Genomic DNA, 19,586 nt, shown 5'->3' on the forward strand with positions numbered 1-19,586 from the left:
AGTCTTCGCTCACAGTTTCATTTTCGCCAGCATCACTCCCATCTGCAACCTCGCCCTCCTCACAGGGCCGCTCGCTACGGTAAGTGAATCAGGCCACGTCCATCCCGATGGCTCACATGATAGAAATAAGTCAATTTGGCCCACTCGAAATAGGCTCTAATTGATTTTTAAAAAAGGGAGCACATGCGTGTGGACGCTGGAAGAGACGGACATGGCTGGGAGCTAACGGCACTTCCTTGTCACGAGGAGTAGTCGGGATGTGGGGGATCGAACGCAGATAAAAGGAGTCAAGCCTTTAGGGTGTTTCACTGCCACAGAGTAGTTTCTCCTAGTGAGACTTTATTGACTTGTACAGAATGACTCAGAGGGTTTCCTGATTTTACAGCGGGCTGGTACTCAATAATGTCATTCGTTTTAGTTTTTTTAAACCTAAATGGCATTTCTTTCCTTCGTGTCTCATTTGACGCGCTAAATTTCCAGTTGTGGGTCGAGACCGACCGATGACTCGCATTGCGGTTCCTCGGCCAGTGAGTGGGTGTCATATTTAAGCAGAACGGACCCCCCGAATCTCCCTCTTCACAGCTCGCTCATCCAGAGGAGGAAAACGAGAGGGCAGAGCTCAAGAACAACAAAGTCAATAATTAATTGACCGAGATCTCTCCAAATTCTATAATTAATCCGCCGCCTCATTATCGCCAATGTGCCGATGAAGATCAAGGCGCAGATGCTCCGCAGGCTCTGGTTTGCCACTCGGTTGTCGCTCATCCGCGGGTGAGTCGCTGTTCTCGTTCACAGTATTTACAAACCGGCGGAGTTGAAACGCACGTCGCGTCGAGAGCCGCGTCGAGAGCCGCCACGATCGCGAATGGTGGCAAAAAAAACCCCTTTAAAAACAATCTGATTAAAAGACTGAAGAGTGCTGAACAATGTTGACTACTCAATTAGTGAGCAGGTGGTCACCAGTGAGACGGGAAGTCCAGTTTGAGCAACTGGTTCCTGCGTTTGAAAGTCGCGGCGGGCGCAAACGGGAGAAAAATACGTAGTTACGTCACAACGTTAGCACACTAATATGACGAGCAGGTCGACCGCAAATTTAAATATCTAAAATGTTCTTGTTATTCAATTCTATGAGATTAGACCGCAGTAAAAAAAACAACAACAACAGGGATTAATTGTGAAGCATAAGATAACATCTCCTGGAAAGTCTGTTCAGTTTCTGCGGTCCAGAGTCACGATGTTAAATTAAATGTTAATACATATTCCTATATTATAGCTTGAAAAAACAAAAAACTGCAATCGGTTAATTAAGTGAATTTATTGAACCGGGCACTGTTGTTTCAGTTCTCTGCTTGTTTTAGTTGTAGTGTACGACAATGAAGGAGATGCAATGCGTTGGTCCTTCAACAGGCTGCACACAAAGTCGACAGAAAAGATGCTGTTAGAATCCAATGTAACCCGAGCGGCACGAATGGATGCAGAGACGTGTCCACACAAGTTGAAAAGGCTTCAATTTGAGGGTAGAAATGTGTTATGAATTCGCTTCATGAATGTACAGAGACGATGAGGTGTGGGGGCGATGGAGAGAGTGAAGGCCGATAGAAGATCTGTAGGAACCTGTTGCAAACACTGAAGGATGCGAGTCTCCTCCGGGTCGGCTCTGTCCTTTCCTGAAGAGGGCTTCACTTTTCATTGCCATTCTGTTGCTAGGGCAACAGCGTGGGGCCACGTTGACTTCCTGCCGGCGACCGCATTAACAAACGTCGCTACAGGAAATACAAAAAGGGGGCAATGTAGAAAGTTTATGTTGTCAAGTTTGAAAAACGTCTATTGGAAACTTATATTTTGTCTTACATAAATATATTACCTAAATATAGACTGACATATTATATATATATATATATTCCATTTTGTCTTCAATATATATATTACCTAAATATAGACTCAGATATGTATATATAATAAATTAATAATATATAATATAGGTCATATATATTTAAGACAAAATGGAAGTTTCCAATTGACGTTTATCAAACTTGACAAAATAAACATTCTCTCTCTATCTATCTATCTATATATTTAATATGTGAGGCTGGGCAGAAAACTGCAACTTGACGGGTTGGCGGAGAGCTGTGAGGCAGTCGCTCTAATATTCATATGACATGTTATGCATTTACTTTGCCTGTCAAAATAATTCAAGCTGGTTCCGTAATCTATACGCTTTATTTTCAAGTGGTGCGTTTGTCACGTCTGTCTGTTACGATTCGGCGAAGCAAGATACGATTTTTTTCTTTAGTTTGTTCTTGTCACAGTATTTTTTCTGTAGATTGATGGCACGGAACTCAATGTTAAAAGTACTACCTCAAAGACACACAAAAAGACTGCAAAGAGACACACACACACACAACTACATGGAGATACATAACAAAGAGACTCACAACAACTATGGAAATGGTAAAAAAAAAATTATAAAGTGACATGAAAACCACAATGAAACGAGGCTAAACAACCGGAGTCTGGGATAGGTGTTCAGGCCTTTTGCCTGTCTGTGTATTGTCTCGTACACACCCATGTCCCATAATAAGCAAATACAAGATGTTATCTTTATTTCCAGTATGTAAAAACGTGTTCAAATGGACTTGTTCCTCATTCTTTCTGCAAATAGAAATTACAAAACTCTTTATCAGATCCACCAGAAAGGGGCAACTCCAGTCTGTCCCTATCTAATACACCGTAAATAAATAAGATAAATAAATATAAACCACTACAAGTACAACACACAGGGTACTCTTACAATACAAGCGTGAATGATAGCGTGAAGCTACACATCCTACAAACATCAGCCATTCACCTTCTCACTGTAAAAAAAAAAACCCTGCATTCCAGATTTCATGAATGAGTCTCGAAGAGCTTTTTGCATATGAAACGGCATCCCAGCAGCGAGACGGTCTCCTGTCATTGCACTTTTGATTCTGCTGCAGTTTTTCCAAAATAAATTTCTGCCTCACCACTTCGCCTCACAGCCATGAAATTACCCAAAGAACTCCTCGCTGCAGGAAGCCCGTCCGTATGGAAAGAGGCGGCCCCTCGCTGCTCCGCCATTGTTCCAGTTACTCGGCTACATAAGTGCAGAACAATTACGGGCCAATTTATGTTCAGAATGTTGCAGCTCACTCACTCACACCTGATTATTTCCCCCTCCGAGCTTCATTGGAAATAAGTAAACGCCTGTCGCCCCGCTGACGCGTTTGTGTGCGAGCCTTCGGTCTCCTGGACCTCGGACGCGGCCGCCTGGAAGACCCACAACGCTGCTCCTGAGTGGTTTCTGACTTTGCTAATTGGTTCTGGCTGATCTGAGGTCTGTTTTATATCTCCCTGTGTTGAGATGAAACTGTTTTTGGATTCTGCAGAAAGATGCACGCGGCAGTAGAACATGAACATCAAAGATGGGAATCCCTTTCTTTCTACACTACGAATTCCAGGAGAGACCGTGGGGAGATACCTCGGTTATCCCCATAATTAAAAACAATGACTTACTCTCTCCTCTCACGGGCGCCAAATTAAAGAGGACCACAATACTCTTTGTCTCTCCCCCCCCCCTACTTCTTGGTGTTATGGTAAGAAAGTGGTAATGTCAGCTATTATGGTCATAGAAGTTTGGCGAATGCTGATAGTGTCTAAGTTCTAACCTCTTAAGTTTGCTCTCAAAGTGCAAAAAGAGAAACAAAAAGTCAGCGTTGATTTATTTGTCACATTAATGCCACTTCCGTAGTTATTTTTAACCGTAGTTTTGTTTCCAAAACCTAACTGAGTTGTTTCTTGTGAGATTTATTTTGAAAAGTGCAGAAATTGACTTGTGTTGTTGGACTTTCGTTGCAAAAAACACGAAAAATGGGGAGTAAATATTTTTGTAAGATATCAAACCGAAGATGAGAAGCACTGTATTACTAAATCCAAAGCCGATCCACTCCTTACCTTTCACAATAAAAGCCTGAGAAACAAACACCGCACAACTATCCACCAGAAGGAACTCAAATTCAACAGGATCCTAAAGTTGGTCCTCTTGTCTGCACAAATCTATTGGATCTTTTTTTTTTTTTTTGGAAACTTGTCGCAACTGTCGCTAATTTGCATCGCCGCCGGTATGAATGGTTTCGATAAAAAAAACATTTGCAGGCAAGTTTTTTTTAGCATTTTCATGTTATTCGTCACGTGTAATAGGGCCGTAGGATTCATCCTCGGGGCTGTCTGTGGCGTACTGGATATCTTGGGAGGATTGTTTATTGTTGTTTATTATGTTTATCAGATGTGCAAATTCTCATGTTCTGTCAAAAGTGCCAGTATACTGCTTTCACATGCTAGGGGCGAGGGTTAGAGTGGACCTCATGCCTTGATTTTTTATATTTAAAGACAGTATTTATATAAAAGGCATCGTGCATATTGCTTCCTCTCTATTGTGTGTCGTCATGTAGCCTCTTCGTCCCTCAAATAATAAAGAAAACAGCCGTGAAACGAGTCTTATTTCTAAGCACGGCGCCTCCCTCCGTAGAACAGCAAGACGGGTTTCCGGGTCCTCGTCATTGAATCAAGAGGCCGTCTCGCTATTCAATTGCAGATCCAAGACCTGTTTGTTCAGCACCGCCTACACGACAACCCACCTCCACACCCCGCTGCAGTCTTTCATTCCCTTCCTTGTGCAGCAGACTGCCCTTTCATTGCCCGGTACACACACACACACACACACACACACACACTGGCTCCCATTCTTAAAGATGTTTTTGTTCATCCGTATCTGTTTTCATGTCGCTGGTTTTACATTGAAAAAAAAATTAAAATGTTTCATGAACAACGACTACTGAGAAATACTTTTTAGTTCTGTTGTTCAAAAATATGGATGAATTGTCCAACAGACTTCCCCCACAAGGCTATTCAGAAAGGGATGAAGGGAGAAGCTGATGCGTCATGGCAACGGCAAAAAAAATCAATTGTGATTCATATCTTATCTAACGGTTAATACTTGCTGCTGTCGCATCTAGACTGTTCATTTGTCTGCCTTTTGTCCAAATAGCGTGTTGTTACGTTTGTGTGTTGTCAGCTCGACCTCGTCCACTGCAGCCCTCTTTATAAAAGAGACAGTTCTCTATTTTATTCTATTTTTTTAAAAGGGGGGACAGGAGATCTTCGAGGTGGGGGGGGCAGGTGAACGGTAGACACCACATAGAAGAGGTGTATATTATCTTAAAGCTGAAGATTAATTTAGTGTGTCTATTTGTTCAAGTACATCAAACAAGTTTTTTGGGGTTGATACAATGTGTCACATAGATTTAAGTAAATTTAAAAAAATGCCGACTCAATTAACAGAAATGATCAAAAATCCCTCCAAAAGACACCAAAACGTTGGGGAAAAAACCTCCTGAAGCAGATAACAAAATGCATGTTTTGTTGTGTTCTCGTGTCGCGCACAAAATATTTGCGGAATGACAATTATCCTTGAAAGACATTTAGAGATCTATGTATAAACTTCTGTTCTGGAAACTGCTCACAAACCCCCCATTTAGTCAACTTAATAAAAAACCTCCTCTGAATGTCCTCCGTCTCTAGTTTGAGGTCGTCCACGTTTCACGAGGCTGTGATCATCGTAGGAGGTCACAACAGGTCATTCTATACAGTCATTAAAATATGAAATGGCTGCTATGGGGAATAACATCATAACGCGTGAATACAGATAGGGCTCATTGGATCCACAAGAGTGTCAAGAGTTTACGGACCCCCGGATGAAGAAAATATTCTTTTTTTATAGTAAGGAAAAAGAACACAACACACAGCTGGTGATAATGTTTTAAACTGAAATTCAGATGTGACAATTTGCACAATTAAAAAAAAAAGGACGGCATTCTTTTTTTCCGTCTCGCCCTGCGGAGGCGTTAACGCGTCCTCTTTTTTAATTTTATTTCTGGTCTTCTTGTCTTTGCATGTTCTTGTGTTTTGCATGTTTAATTTCACATGATCAACGTTATCTTTCTTTCTTTTTCTCCTCCTCCACCTTTCTTCCCTCTTTTGCATGCTCTCATCGTCTCTGTGCGTTGATGCTTTATGTGCAGCTTCCTGTCCCCAGATACAAGAAGGTAAGTCTCTGAAAATGAACTCAAACCCACAACCAATCCCCCAATAATCAATACTTTGTGTTCTCCAACCGACATCCAGACCCAGTGAACCCCCCTGGTAGAATCCATCCCCGACCCTTCGCTATCCTCCTTCTCTTCTGGTTGTAAATGACCGTATTCTGTAAATAATTACTCGCCCGGATGAGTCGACTCATTAGAAGTAAATACTATAATAACAAATGGTGACAAGAGCAATGCAGAGATCGATGACGCTGGATCGAAAGGTCGACCGATTGACTGATTAATTAAAAGGTGAACTTACACGTCATAAATAAGTGTTGTTAATGTGGTTATTTGTAATTGGTTGTGGTGATTTATATGTTTGGTTTCACCGAAACGACATTTGTTTTATTTGAAAGATTATATATTTTTATTTCACCCAGAAATGCCGTCGTATTAATCTTTCAAGGTCACATTTAAAATCCTATTTTGATTAACGTGATAATTTTGATTTTGAACGGGCACAACAACTAGTTTACTAGAATGTAGATTAATGATCTCCCGCTTTTAACAAAACAAAACTTATACATTACATTACATGTCATTTAGCTGACGCTTTTATCCAAAGCGACTTACAATAAGTGCATTAAACCATGAGTCCAAACTCAGAACAACAAGAATCAAGCAAGTACAATTTCTTCAATAAAGTTAAACTACAAAGTGCTATCAGTAAGAGACATTTAAGTGCTACTAAAGTGTTAAACAACAAAGTGCTATTGGTAAGGGACATTTAAGTGCTCCTACGGCATTTAAGTGCTACCTATTCAAGGTATAGTCGAAAAAGATGTGTTTTTTAGTTTGCGACGGAAGATGTAGAGACTTTCTGCTGTCCTGATGTCAATGGGGAGCTCGTTCCACCAATGAGGAGCCAGCACAGCAAACAGTCGTGATTTTGTTGAGAGTTTAGCTCGGGTCTGATGTTTAGCTCTAAAGAAAAAAATTCTTTCCTAAATCCTTCCACATTAGTCGTAAAAAATGTCATTCCTAATCTGACTTTTAGATTTCCTTTTATCGGTAACCGTGGCAATCATTTCTGAGAAGCCCAATGTGCCCAACAACTCTCACCGGAGACGCTCCGGTGAGCACAAGCCTGACTTAAATCTGGATTAACGCAGGTTTAGATGAGACAAGACGAAACTTCACACGATCCCGAAGGGAAACTTCTGTCGGAAAGAGTGCAAATAGTATATTTATTAATAAATGGCGCCCGAGGAAAAAACTGCATTTAAAAAGCGACAGCGTTTGGCAATATGCAGCGGTGGTCCGATGTTGAGCTTCTAGTTACCTGGCGATAAAAATCACAAATCTGCCTTGTCTGCTGTGTTTTTGCACAAAATCAATGATACGTTATCAATAACGTGAGTGACATTGAACCTAACGTTTCTCAGCGTGACCTTGTGACCCTTCCCGCCGCCCCTCTTAAGCCTCTCGATCATCCACGTTGACGTTCATTGGCTGCGAGTGGGACCCATCTGCCGGCCCTCCGTATCGCCGGCTTCCATCACGCCGCGGTCGCCTCGAGTCGCCGTGACCTGAGCACCTCCACTGATCCCAGGTGCCCCCCCCCCACACACACACCGCCCCCGAGGCATTAACCCCTTCTTTAACATGACTGTGTGTCAGCTCCCTCTGGATGAGATCAATGCCCCGTCTCATCCATCCTGTTATCTGCTGGCCCTGGTGATTGATGCTCCCCCTCCTCCACACCTGCCTGTGACCAGGCCAGTCAGATATGGTAATGAAGACATACGGCTCCCCGGGGCGGTTGAAATGGCTTGGAAAATACACCATGAATAGTATTAAAACAAAGTAAATGTATTGTTTTAAAGCTTCATACATAAAATAGACTTTATGGATTGCTGCACATGTGCTTTACAAATAAACTTTGAGTACCATAAACGTAAAATACGGACCTCTAAATTTGAAATGTATTGTTTATGTACGAAAGGTGACCAGCACAAACAAAACTACTGCAGCGCTGTCGTCATTATTATTATTAATGATGGAATCGGTTGCTTCTCTCAACCGGGTCCGACCCAGAGTTAATGTCGCTATGACACGTTTCTGCAAACCGCGGACACGTTAAAAAATGTGCCATTTCTAAAAAAAAAACGTGAACACGTTTTGCGACAATTAATAAACGTGATGACAAAATGTGACGTAAAAAAAAAAAGCGGGGTAACAATGGTAACTGGACTGTAATATCATGATGCGATAACTATGTTGCTGAATAAGGGGGCGAGAAACACAAGGAGACGGATCGTAAACAAGCTAACGGAGTTCGTCTCAATCGCTTTGTTTGGAGGTAAAACCTTTTAATTCTTCAGTGTGCTCACTTAAACTGGCCTCATGCTGTAATTCTGTGTTTTTAAGGTTTTTAATTCATCGTTCTGTTATTGTCTTATTTCTTTTCATTATTTTGCTGTGATCTTGTTCCATGAATGGCGCTACACTCAATAAACCTTTGCAGTTTAGGTTACTTTTTCTCTGGCAAATAATTGTGTCTTATCATTTGACCTCATCACACTTCTATGTTTTATCATTATGTTTTGTTCTCAGATCTCAGCACTTCATTATTATTATTATTGTTTTTTTTGCCAACTGGCCAAAACAATTTTTTTTTTAGCAGTTTTAAAAATAACAACGCAATTAAACCGCGGACACGTTAAAAAATGTGCCATTTCTAAAAAAATAAATAAAAAAAACGTGAACACGTTTCGCGACAATTAATAAACGTGATGACAAAATGTGACGTTAAAAAAAAAGCGGGGTAACAATGGTAACTGGACTGTAATATCATGATGCGATAACTATGTTGCTGAATAAGGGGGCGAGAAACACAAGGAGACGGATCGTAAACAAGCTAACGGAGTTCGTCTCAATCGCTTTGTTTGGAGGTAAAACCTTTTAATTCTTCAGTGTGCTCACTTAAACTGGCCTCATGCTGTAATTCTGTGTTTTTAAGGTTTTTAATTCATCGTTCTGTTATTGTCTTATTTCTTTTTATTATTTTGCTGTGATCTTGTTCCATGAATGGCGCTACACTCAATAAACCTTTGCAGTTTAGGTTACTTTTTCTCTGGCAAATAATTTTGTCTTATCATTTGACCTCATCACACTTCTATGTTTTATCATTATGTTTTGTTCTCAGATCTCAGCACTTCATTATTATTATTATTATTATTGTTTTTTTTGCCAACTGGCCAAAACAAAAAAAAAATGTAGCAGTTTTAAAAATAACAACGCAATTAATTTACTCAGAAATCCAAATTCCTGAACCAAAGACCTTCATGCCGTGGTCTTGTAATTAGTGAGGCAATCACTTATAGTCGGGGACTTTTGAGTATTTATGCTAAACCTATCAACACAAATCAAATCAGCTTAGTGTTTTGTAATTTCCACGTTTAGCAGTTCACCTAAATTACTGTACATGAAAAGTAGTGAGCAGTAAAGCCAGTAAATATTGCTCTAAACATAACGTGTCACGTACTAAGAACCCCACTTCCTCTGAAAGATGACAAGGAAGCTCATCACTTCCTAAAAATCAAAAAGGAAGCTCAACTTCATTTCCCATCCTTTTAAAAGGAGATGCGAGGTTTGTGGATACACTGATGCGTGTCACCCATCTGCCTTTTGCAATGGTCATTTTCTCCCCCCCCCCCCCCCCACAGTAATTATGATCAACGGAGTATTCACAGCGCGCTCTCGCAATCAGCAGCTGTCTGTGCACACCAAATGTGCCTCTGCTTTTAAACGATGTGGCTCAGGTGTGTCTGCTGGAGGCAAGAGGGAGGTAAACGCCAACGAGGCTCTCCAGGAGGAAGGGGGGGGGGGGGATATTAAAGAGGAGAGTATGAGGGTAAAATGAAAATCAATGAACAAGGAGTCGCCATTTTTTTTAGGTGCTGGTTTCATTCATTTTTTGCAAAGAGAGAAAAAACAACAACAATGTTTGTATTGAAAGACATTTGTGTGCGATGGCCGGACCAAAATGTTCACATACAATTATTAAGCATTTATTACAAATGTCTTTTAACGTCCATTTATGCAATGAATGCATCTTTAACTGCAAGTACATTATCTAATGCATTATATACTTATGATGCGTTATAAATGTATACTTTTAATTATAAGCGCTCATAATTCATAATGCTTTATAACAATAATCATAGACACATTATAAAGCATTTTATAATAACTAATCGGGTGAAGTATCTTAATAGTGTGTTATAATTCCCATAATAATGTTATAATGCCTTATAATGGGATTATAAATGAATCTATATGTCATTAATGGCAGTAATTTATACAAGTCATTATAAAATGCTTTTGATGTGCGATGATTATTGTTATAAAACATTATGAATATCTTTTGAGTGCTTAAAACTATACAGTAATGTAATAAATAAATAAACATTATAATAATATTTATAATGAATTATTTAATACATTAGATTCCTTACTTTATAAGTAGGTTACAACAAACACAGGACTTTCACCCAGGACACCGCCGTTCATGTCTCGCGTGAAACCAAAAGTGACGTACTTATTTTTAACGCGAGACCTAATCTTTTACTGAACTTTTAACTTTTGAAACTCCGAAAGGTGGTTAAAACACTGGAAACGTTGACGTGAAACAGAATTTTTTGGGTTCAGAATCGTCGAGAATCAACATACGTTTTGAAAAATGTAGTTATTCCATTCGGTCTTTCTCAATAATTGAAGTAGTGATACGCAACTACTGATGAACTATTGAACACTTATCCACCACAGAAAGGGAATCTCCCCTCTCCACATGTTCCACACTTTCCAGAATCCCATTTCTATCCCCCCCCTTTTTTTTTTTTCACGGTCTTATAATCTAAACGCCGCCAGAATCGAGATGAGAGAAGAGAGTTGATGAAAACGTTGATCAGCTCATCTGTGTCGGCTAATTGCCTTCCGACCGAGCAAATAGGTCTGCGGCCCCCTTTTTACCACCGGGTCCTACCGCCTGACCCGTGGAGGCAGATGTCTTTTTGTGTATTCATTCTAAATCAATCCATCATTATCAAAGTGATTTTTATTTAACGATGCAGCTTCTTCTTTAACGGCGGTTGGCATCCATCTTATTGGTGCGTTACCGACACCGTCATGCAGCTTTGGGGCATGTCCACGTTTTATTATTGTTGTTTTTAATACTGATTTATGGGGGGACAAAAGCGATCCATATTTTATCCACGTGAGCATGAACCCGGAAAAAGTAAATGTTGGTTTATTAGTCACGTATTATGAGTATTATTAAGAGCGTTATGTTACGAGAGGAAAACTGGTCCACGGCGTTTGGATTTTGTTGTGTGAGAGTATGCCGTTTACTTTCATTCATCCAGAGGTTTTTTCTCAGTTTTCTGATTCATCCACAAACCGTGGAGATAGAAAAACAGATTTATTGAAGGAATGAGGGCGACGCGGTGCGATTGACTGTATAAAATGTTCGTTTCGTGGACGAAGTTTTCCTTTAAAAGCAGCCTGTAGAGCGGCTGGTGCGTATGTCGTTGAGACACAACCACGCACCAACATGGATGGGTGGTAATCTGAATAAAAAAAGTGAAAAATCCTCGTGGTTTTTATTAAAAATTCTCACCAACTCGTGGTTTAACACAATGCCATGTGTCACTTTTTTACAGTCAACCTTGTGTTTAACTGAGACGATAAGACAAATTAATGAATGGTTTGTGCACCCATTGAAAAGGGTCAATATTGTACAAACCTTGTATGTATGTATATATATATATAATCATATCTCTGTTTTTATGTTTGTTTTGTGACATCTGCCTCTCGGGGGACTACAGATGAATAAATAGCCTCTTGGCTTAAGCTCTGGCACATTTACAGAAGTGTTTTTATTAAATGTGCATAAACCAAAGTAAGAGAATCCCAACACAATCCTAGATATATATATGCATGCGTTGTTCTACCCAACGACATGTGTGATGATGATCTTGCCGCACAACTGTGACGAACCAAAATTAAATAAAGAAAAAAAGGCCCAGAGGAAAAGCACCACTCATCCGGTTGGTACTTCCTGTTGTTCCGTACCAGCTCTCGTACACGAGAGTCATCCGGAGAAATTACGTGTCGCCGCGGATCTCTTCTTTGTTGTGCAGACAGGATCCGGAGCCGCGGTGTTGCCTTATCGGATGAGTGTGTCATTTCGCTGCCAGTAATTCCCGCTGAGTGCCGGGCTTTGAGCCGAGCTCCTCTATTAAGCCCGATAATTGTGGGCGAGCGGACGTCACGTTTGTTTTGTTTTTCTTGTTTTCTGATCCATTAAAAGAAAAGAAGAAGAAAAAAAGAGACCGGGAACCAATTCATAATAATGGAACCGGGCTCGAAAAAGGAATGACACTTTTTTTCTGCCGGCTAATTTCGGGGTGACGCGGGAATCTTTTTACAAGAAGTGAGCCTTATGAGCCTTCGTGACCTTTTATCGTGCAGCACTAATAGATCAGAATCATCTGTTTCGTATGCGGACGCAGACGAGGAATATGACACGGGGGTTTTTAATGTTAGTTACACAAAGAACTCCCCTGACTCACATGTCGTTGCGGTGTATCGGCAATCATCGTTACAGTCTGGATATCTAATAAAAGATATGAAGACATTGTGGGTTTGGGTTTCCATTTAAAGCAATTTTACATCACTCAGGGCTGCTATTATTCAATTAGATTAGATTTACTTTTTACAATCTGTACAAGAAAAACTTTAGGTTTTGTAACGTTCGGATGTCTCACTACGACGCTTAAAAAAAAAAAATCCATACAAACTGCATCTAAAAATGACTGGCCGCTCTCTTAAAGTCTTCACTTCCTCTTCCTCTTACGTTTTCTATACATTCCATCTATCTTGCCTCCAAACTCAGCAGGATACACACTCACACTCACACTCACACACACACACACTCACACACACACACACTCACACACACACCCCTCCAGCTCCCCTATATGGTCCACATAGTGTCTGTTTTCGGTGTTACAGAGGAAGTTGTCTTTCTACGGACTAAATAAAGACGAGGAGGAAAAAAAGAAAGTGGAAGTGTCAGAATTGTTCATTCAAGAGGGCGGAAACAATTAGTTGACTCATCGATCAATAGAAACATAATTCTTTTTTGTCAAGGAAAGATTACTCGCTTTTCTTTGGTCATACAAAACTAAATATTGGACGACTTCAAATTGGACTCTGACTTTTTAAACTGTGACGTGTATCTTTAACTATTTTACAACATTTTATAGACGAGAAGATGTATTGATTGATCACATACAATGATCGACAGATAAACATATTGAATGGTCATCCTTAGTTAGCAGAACTGTATCAGAAGGGGATGGCAGGATTAGAGTTTCAACGTCTGGAATACATTTTTTTCAACTAAAAGGCTTCTGCTGCTTATTTTGGACTCATTGTGATTATTTGTTGTCTTTGTTTTAAAGAAATAAAATGTATCCTCAGTCTTCCCTTTAATTTTGTGTTGATTTTTTACTGCAGCAGGTGTCTGACAGTGTTCCCAGTCAGTCCCGGTTCTGGTTCTCCCATTGCCTCCAGTTTTAGTCATTTTAAAAAGGATCACAATAATATCCCTTTCTCGTTGGGCTTGTATTCAGGTTTGAAAGTCCAAAATACATAAAGCCAAAAGCGACACAGACGAAAGTGGACACCTGTGTTATGGATCACTGCCCCTCAAGGAGTTGATCTTAACGCCACAGGAGATCAAAGAAGAGAAAACCTACAAGTGCTCCCTGTTCTATTTGTGTAGATCTTTTGATTGAGGTTTCCATATTTTTTTTCTCTTGTTTATTCCCTCCACATTTCCTCCTTTCACTTTGCTTTACTCAGTGGCACCCTTGTGGTGTTTTATTTATTGGGTCATTATACGAGTGACCTTTACTTCCTGCTCCGCCTTTGAGTCTCATTGATTCGCTCTTCAAAAGGAATGTGGAAAAAACCTCCTTTCCTTTCCGTCGCTTCCTCTTTTCCCTTCAGCGTTTCTCAAGGTGACGCAAGGCCAAAACCAGTTGTAAGGATATGCAAAAAGAAAAATAGGAAGTAGAGTGTAAATGAAAAAGGATGAAAGGTGGTGGGGGTGGGAGGGGGGAACTGGACACAAGGCAAAAACTTGTGTATGCTCCTGACGTTTATATTTGATGTCACATGCATGGATGGATTACTGAACGGACCGAGCACAACCCCAAAGCGTCAAGGCCCCCCTTCAGCCAGGAGACGTCACTCAAAGAGACACATACATAACAACGAGGAAGAGACTCAAAATAACTACAAAAAGAAACAGAAAGAATACAAAGAGTCACAAAATGGCAACTACAGACTTAAAATGATGAAAAAAAAACACATAAGACTACAAAGAGAAACAAAGTGACCACAGAGACACAACATTACCACAAAGAGACACAAAATAGCTACAACAGACTAAAGAATGACCCCAAAAAAATAAAGACAAAAAAAGGACTTCAAAGAGACAGTTACCACAAAGAGACACAACAGACTCAAAATGACCCCAAAAAAACAAATAGACAAAAAAAAAAGACTGCAAAGACACACAAAATGGCAACAGGTGAGACTCAAAACTACAACAAAGAAACATAAAACAACTACAAAGACACACAGAATGCCTACAGAGATACGACGTTTCCCCAAAGACACAAAACAACCACAAAGAGACAACACAATTAGGACAGAAATACACAAAATCACTCCAAAAATAAACAACCATAGACATGTAAGACCAGAGACAAAAAAAATAATACAAATGGAAACAAATGGACACTAAAAGACCCCAAAGAGATACAAAATGTCCACAAAGAGACACAGAAAGACTAAAGACATTAAAATATTACAAATGTGTGTATATTTGTACGATATAAATCATGTTTATATGCCATTATATTTCTATTTACACAAACATGTTGAAACGATGAGAATAAAACACCAATAAAAAGAACAAATGAAGCAGTTTTTTTTCTGTATATGTAAACTTCATACCTCTGTTTTGTGACGATGTTTGAGCAACATTGTTTACACACTGTGTTTTATTCACAGGGGCTCAAGCCAATGGACCACAATGGGCTTTCTGACCCCTACGTCAAGCTGCATCTACTGCCCGGAGCCAGCAAGGTGAGCACGGTGTTTATAGGAGAGAGAATTATCTGCTGGATGTTATCGCTTCTCCTTTGGATTGACTTGGCTTTTTCATATTTTGAATAGATGAAAAAATGTCGATGCTATCTGTTTCCACTGGCCTCCAGCTTTCATTTAAAGCCGTAGTTTGGGATGTGTTGGGGGTGTCGGTTACTACAGTAGAGTTCGTACACCAGAGAACTCAACATAAAGACTAAAAAGGTTTAGGCACAAACATAATGCTTATATATTCCTATCCTACATTATTATCAATTAAATCAGATCATTAATTAGATATAAAAAGAAAATTTGATTAAATAAAAATAAATAAAAAAACACATATATACATATATTTAATTCACACTTGTAACCCTCGGAAATAGTTTTTTATAAACCAAAAACAAAAATTAGTTGTTGCATTTATATTAGCGTTGTTTCTATAATAGAGATACATCTCCTTTTAATCCCTTTTTTTTTCTTTTTAGCTTTTTTTACTGTAAACATCTCTCAAATCATATGTACTCTCATGTATTGAAAACAACCTTCTTACACAGTCTGGCAGTGACCTCTGTACATGGTTTTCATTATTTTATAATATACCAAATCATTAAATTGGAGATGGATGAGTCGCTTATAAAATCCCACTTCCAAATCAACCGGACTCGTCCTTTCAGTAGTAAGAAAAGCCGTCCACGACCGCTCTGGATCCGTGTCTTTTCAGTCTCATCATTGGCTGTAAATAGATTACATTATCTAAGGGGTTTTGAGGGGTAAAACTAAGTTTTAGGGGCTCGATGTCGCACTTGAAGGGATGTTATCTTATCGTAACCTATCTTATCGGAACTTATCTTGTCGAACCTATCTTATCGGAACCCATCTGATCTTATGGTAACCTATCTTATCTTATAGTAACCTATCTTATCTTAACCTAACTTATCGTAACCTAACTTATCTTATTGTAACCTATCTTATCGTAACTTATCTTATAGTAACCTATCTTATCGTGACTTATCTTACCGGAACTTATCTTACCGGAACTTATCTTAGCGGAACTTATCTTGTCGTAACCTATCTTATGGTAACCTATCTTATCGTAACCCATCTGATCTTATGGTAACCTATCTTATCTTATAGTAACCTATCTTATCGTAACCTATCTTATCGTAACCTAACTTATCTTATAGTAACCTATCTTATCGTAAACCTATCTTATGGTAACCTATCTTATCGTAACCCATCTGATCTTATGGTAACCTATCTTATCTTATAGTAACCTATCTTATCTTAACCTAACTTATCGTAACCTAACTTATCTTATGGTAACCTATCTTATTGTAACCTATCTTATCGTAACTTATCTTATAGTAACCTATCTTATCGTGACTTATCTTATCGGAACTTATCTTACCGGAACTTATCTTAGTGGAACTTATCTTATCGTAACCTAACTTATCGTAACCTAACTTATCTTATGGTAACCTATCTTATCTTATCGTAACCTATCTTATCGTAAACCTATCTTATCGTAACTTATCTTATCGTAACTTATCTTATCGTAACCCATTTTATCGTAACCTAACTTATCGTAACCTAACTTATCTTATAGTAACCTATCTTATCGTAACCTATCTTATCGTAAACCTATCTTATCGTAACTTATCTTATCGTAACTTATCTTATCGTAACCCATTTTATCGTAACCTAACTTATCGTAACCTAACTTATCTTATAATAACATATCTGATCGTAACCTATCTTATCGTAACCTAACTTATCGTAACCTACTTATCTTATCGTAACTTATCTTATCGTAACTTAAGAGAGCCATTAAAAAAACGTCATTGGTCTCCTGATGCCAGAACCCATTCCACCGACTTTTCCACCAATATGATCACGAAAGAAAATACCCGTAAAATGACTCAAAGAATGGAAATATTAATCTTTAATGTCACATGTAGAACATGCCTCTCTAGTCGACAATGAATTCTTTCATTTTGCTTGCGTCTGCCAGGAGGCCTCGAGGTTAATTTAATCCTTTCATTAAAGTCCCTCAAATCTAATATAGATCTTGTGAATGAGTGCAGTGCACAAAAGCAGCGTATTGAGAGCTGAATCTGTGTGATTATCCATCTTGGTGACTCACAGCTCCCTTTCTTCTAACACCTTTACACTCACATCTCATTCGTTCTTCTGATCTGAACTTTGTAATTGTTTAGAACCCACACTTTCAAAATCAAATATCATGATTTAGTTTTTTTTAACCAAATACCTCAATATAATAATTAAAATAGGTCAAATAGACCAGTCTGGTGAGTAATGAAGCTTTTTAAAACCAGGACAAATGTCATATTATGATATTACCAAATAAAAAAATATGAGACGATAACTAGTCACGTATCACGATATAATATTAATACATTGAAGAGCCCTAGTAATTAGCTTATAAATTCTTGAATGACCAATTATTTTTTTTTTTTTGAGGTCACAGTTGATTGCCCAAATCTGATCAGCTCCAGTCCAAGATGATATTTGTGCAGATTAAAAAGGCCCCGTTTCTACATCGTCAGTCTTTACTAAAAAACAATATAACAAAAACAACTCTTTTCTCATCATATTTTTGCCGTTGCATGAGGATTCGTGGCATTGCGGCATTCTCCACGAGGTTATTCTGGTTCCACGTGCATCTGTTGCATCTCTGCAGACAGATGGGATATTGTCGTAATGTCAGCCGTGCATATGCCGCCCATAATTGCTCGCGATGTGTATCTGTGACTTTTATTGTGGCGGTGCGTGTACAAAAACAGTGTTAATAACATTCTCAAATCGCTTTATTCTTTGCGTGGAGACAAACGATGGCGCTTCGTTGTGACACAACCTGTTTTCTAGGAATTTAAAAATATAGTAATTAGCGAGAATGCAAGGATAGTGTGTGATTATTGTAACTAGCAATTAAGAAAGGGAGAGAAAAGCCCGAGGCCTGACAACCATAATGAAACAGTAATGTAATAATTGTCACACGACACGTGGGATTGGCGTATAAAACAAAAATCGACAGTCGACCTGCTGTTGGTTTTCAATTGGACGCCCTCTAATCAGGGGAGAAATCAGCCAACTGGCTTAATATCCATCCCATAGATTTGATCCAGAGATTTCTCAACAACCAGATTGTGGATTAACTGACAAAAACTACAGTTTACGAAGCGAAAGAAGAAAAAAATACTGTTAAACCTCTTCTCATGAATATCCGACTTGTTGAATTGTTTGTCCTCTATTGCTGTCGAGAGGAAAATGAATCATTTATTAGTGGAACACGCCTCGTACATATAAACTCAAGTCGCAGTGGCTTGAAAAGTAAACGACGCATAATTACAGTTGTGAATCGTCGCTTTATTTGTTCTCGATGGACATTTTATTGGATTTCTCAAAAGATAATTGCTAATCGCAGTTGTTAAAAGTGGATTCTGAACTAACTGCTGCAGAAGATTAAATCAGATGTCAGTATTCTGCCATGAAAACAACCAACAGTCCAACGTGGAAAAATATATATCTTTTTCCAGCACCTCCTGAAGTTTAATAATTAACGTGGAGTTTATTCTATGCACACAGTGAAACGTAAAAAAAAAAGAAAAAAAGAACGAGGATGCACATTAACTGAATACTACATGCTTCGTGAGTATTCGGACGATTTAAATGTACTTTTAAAAACTTTCTTAAACGGTACACAATTATTTTTTTGTGTGTGTGGGGGGGGGGGGGGGGTATCTGCTCTTAAGAGAAGCCCAGCGTCTGCACTTTCCTTTACTTGAGATCATTCGTCGCCCACACGGTCGGATCGGTGTTGCGTTCCCAATGAGTCATTTCAAGTGAGGGATTTTTCCCATTATCTATGGCGTAATTTTTAATTTTTCTTTTAAATGTCACGGATTATTTCACCGCCGAGTGAAATAGAAGCATGTGGCTTCTGAGGATTTGTCTCGGGTCTCAGTGGGAGACGTCACTGGTACCCTTTGCATATTCCTGTCAGTAAAAACAAGATGCCGTCACCCCCCGTCCCCCCCCCCCCGTCCCTCCCCCACTCTGACATTTCTCTCAGCTCGCTCTCAAAATAATCATTAGGCTCGCTCTAAGAGCCTCATTAGGACCCACTAAAGAGGTCATAAGTTCTGCCTGCACTCTAATCAGAAGTGAAGTTTCACGCTTTGCCGCAAAGCCGGATCGCGGTTTCATCTCCTTCGAGACCAGCGATCGTTGAAA

At 39.3% G+C, this 19,586-nt stretch overlaps 1 protein-coding gene across 1 annotated transcript in view; it reads left to right on the top strand.

Annotated features, from left to right (window-relative positions):
- doc2b (double C2-like domains, beta) overlaps positions 1-19,586 on the top strand; it is a 98,976-nt gene that overhangs the window by 54,752 nt on the left and 24,638 nt on the right. Inside the window, exon 3 of the mRNA XM_034550689.1 lies at positions 15,255-15,329. Coding sequence (XP_034406580.1) covers positions 15,255-15,329 — 75 coding nt within the window. The remainder of the gene's footprint in view (positions 1-15,254; positions 15,330-19,586) is intronic.

This window comes from Cyclopterus lumpus, chromosome 14 (assembly GCF_009769545.1).
Source record: "Cyclopterus lumpus isolate fCycLum1 chromosome 14, fCycLum1.pri, whole genome shotgun sequence".
Taxonomy (NCBI): domain Eukaryota; kingdom Metazoa; phylum Chordata; class Actinopteri; order Perciformes; family Cyclopteridae; genus Cyclopterus; species Cyclopterus lumpus.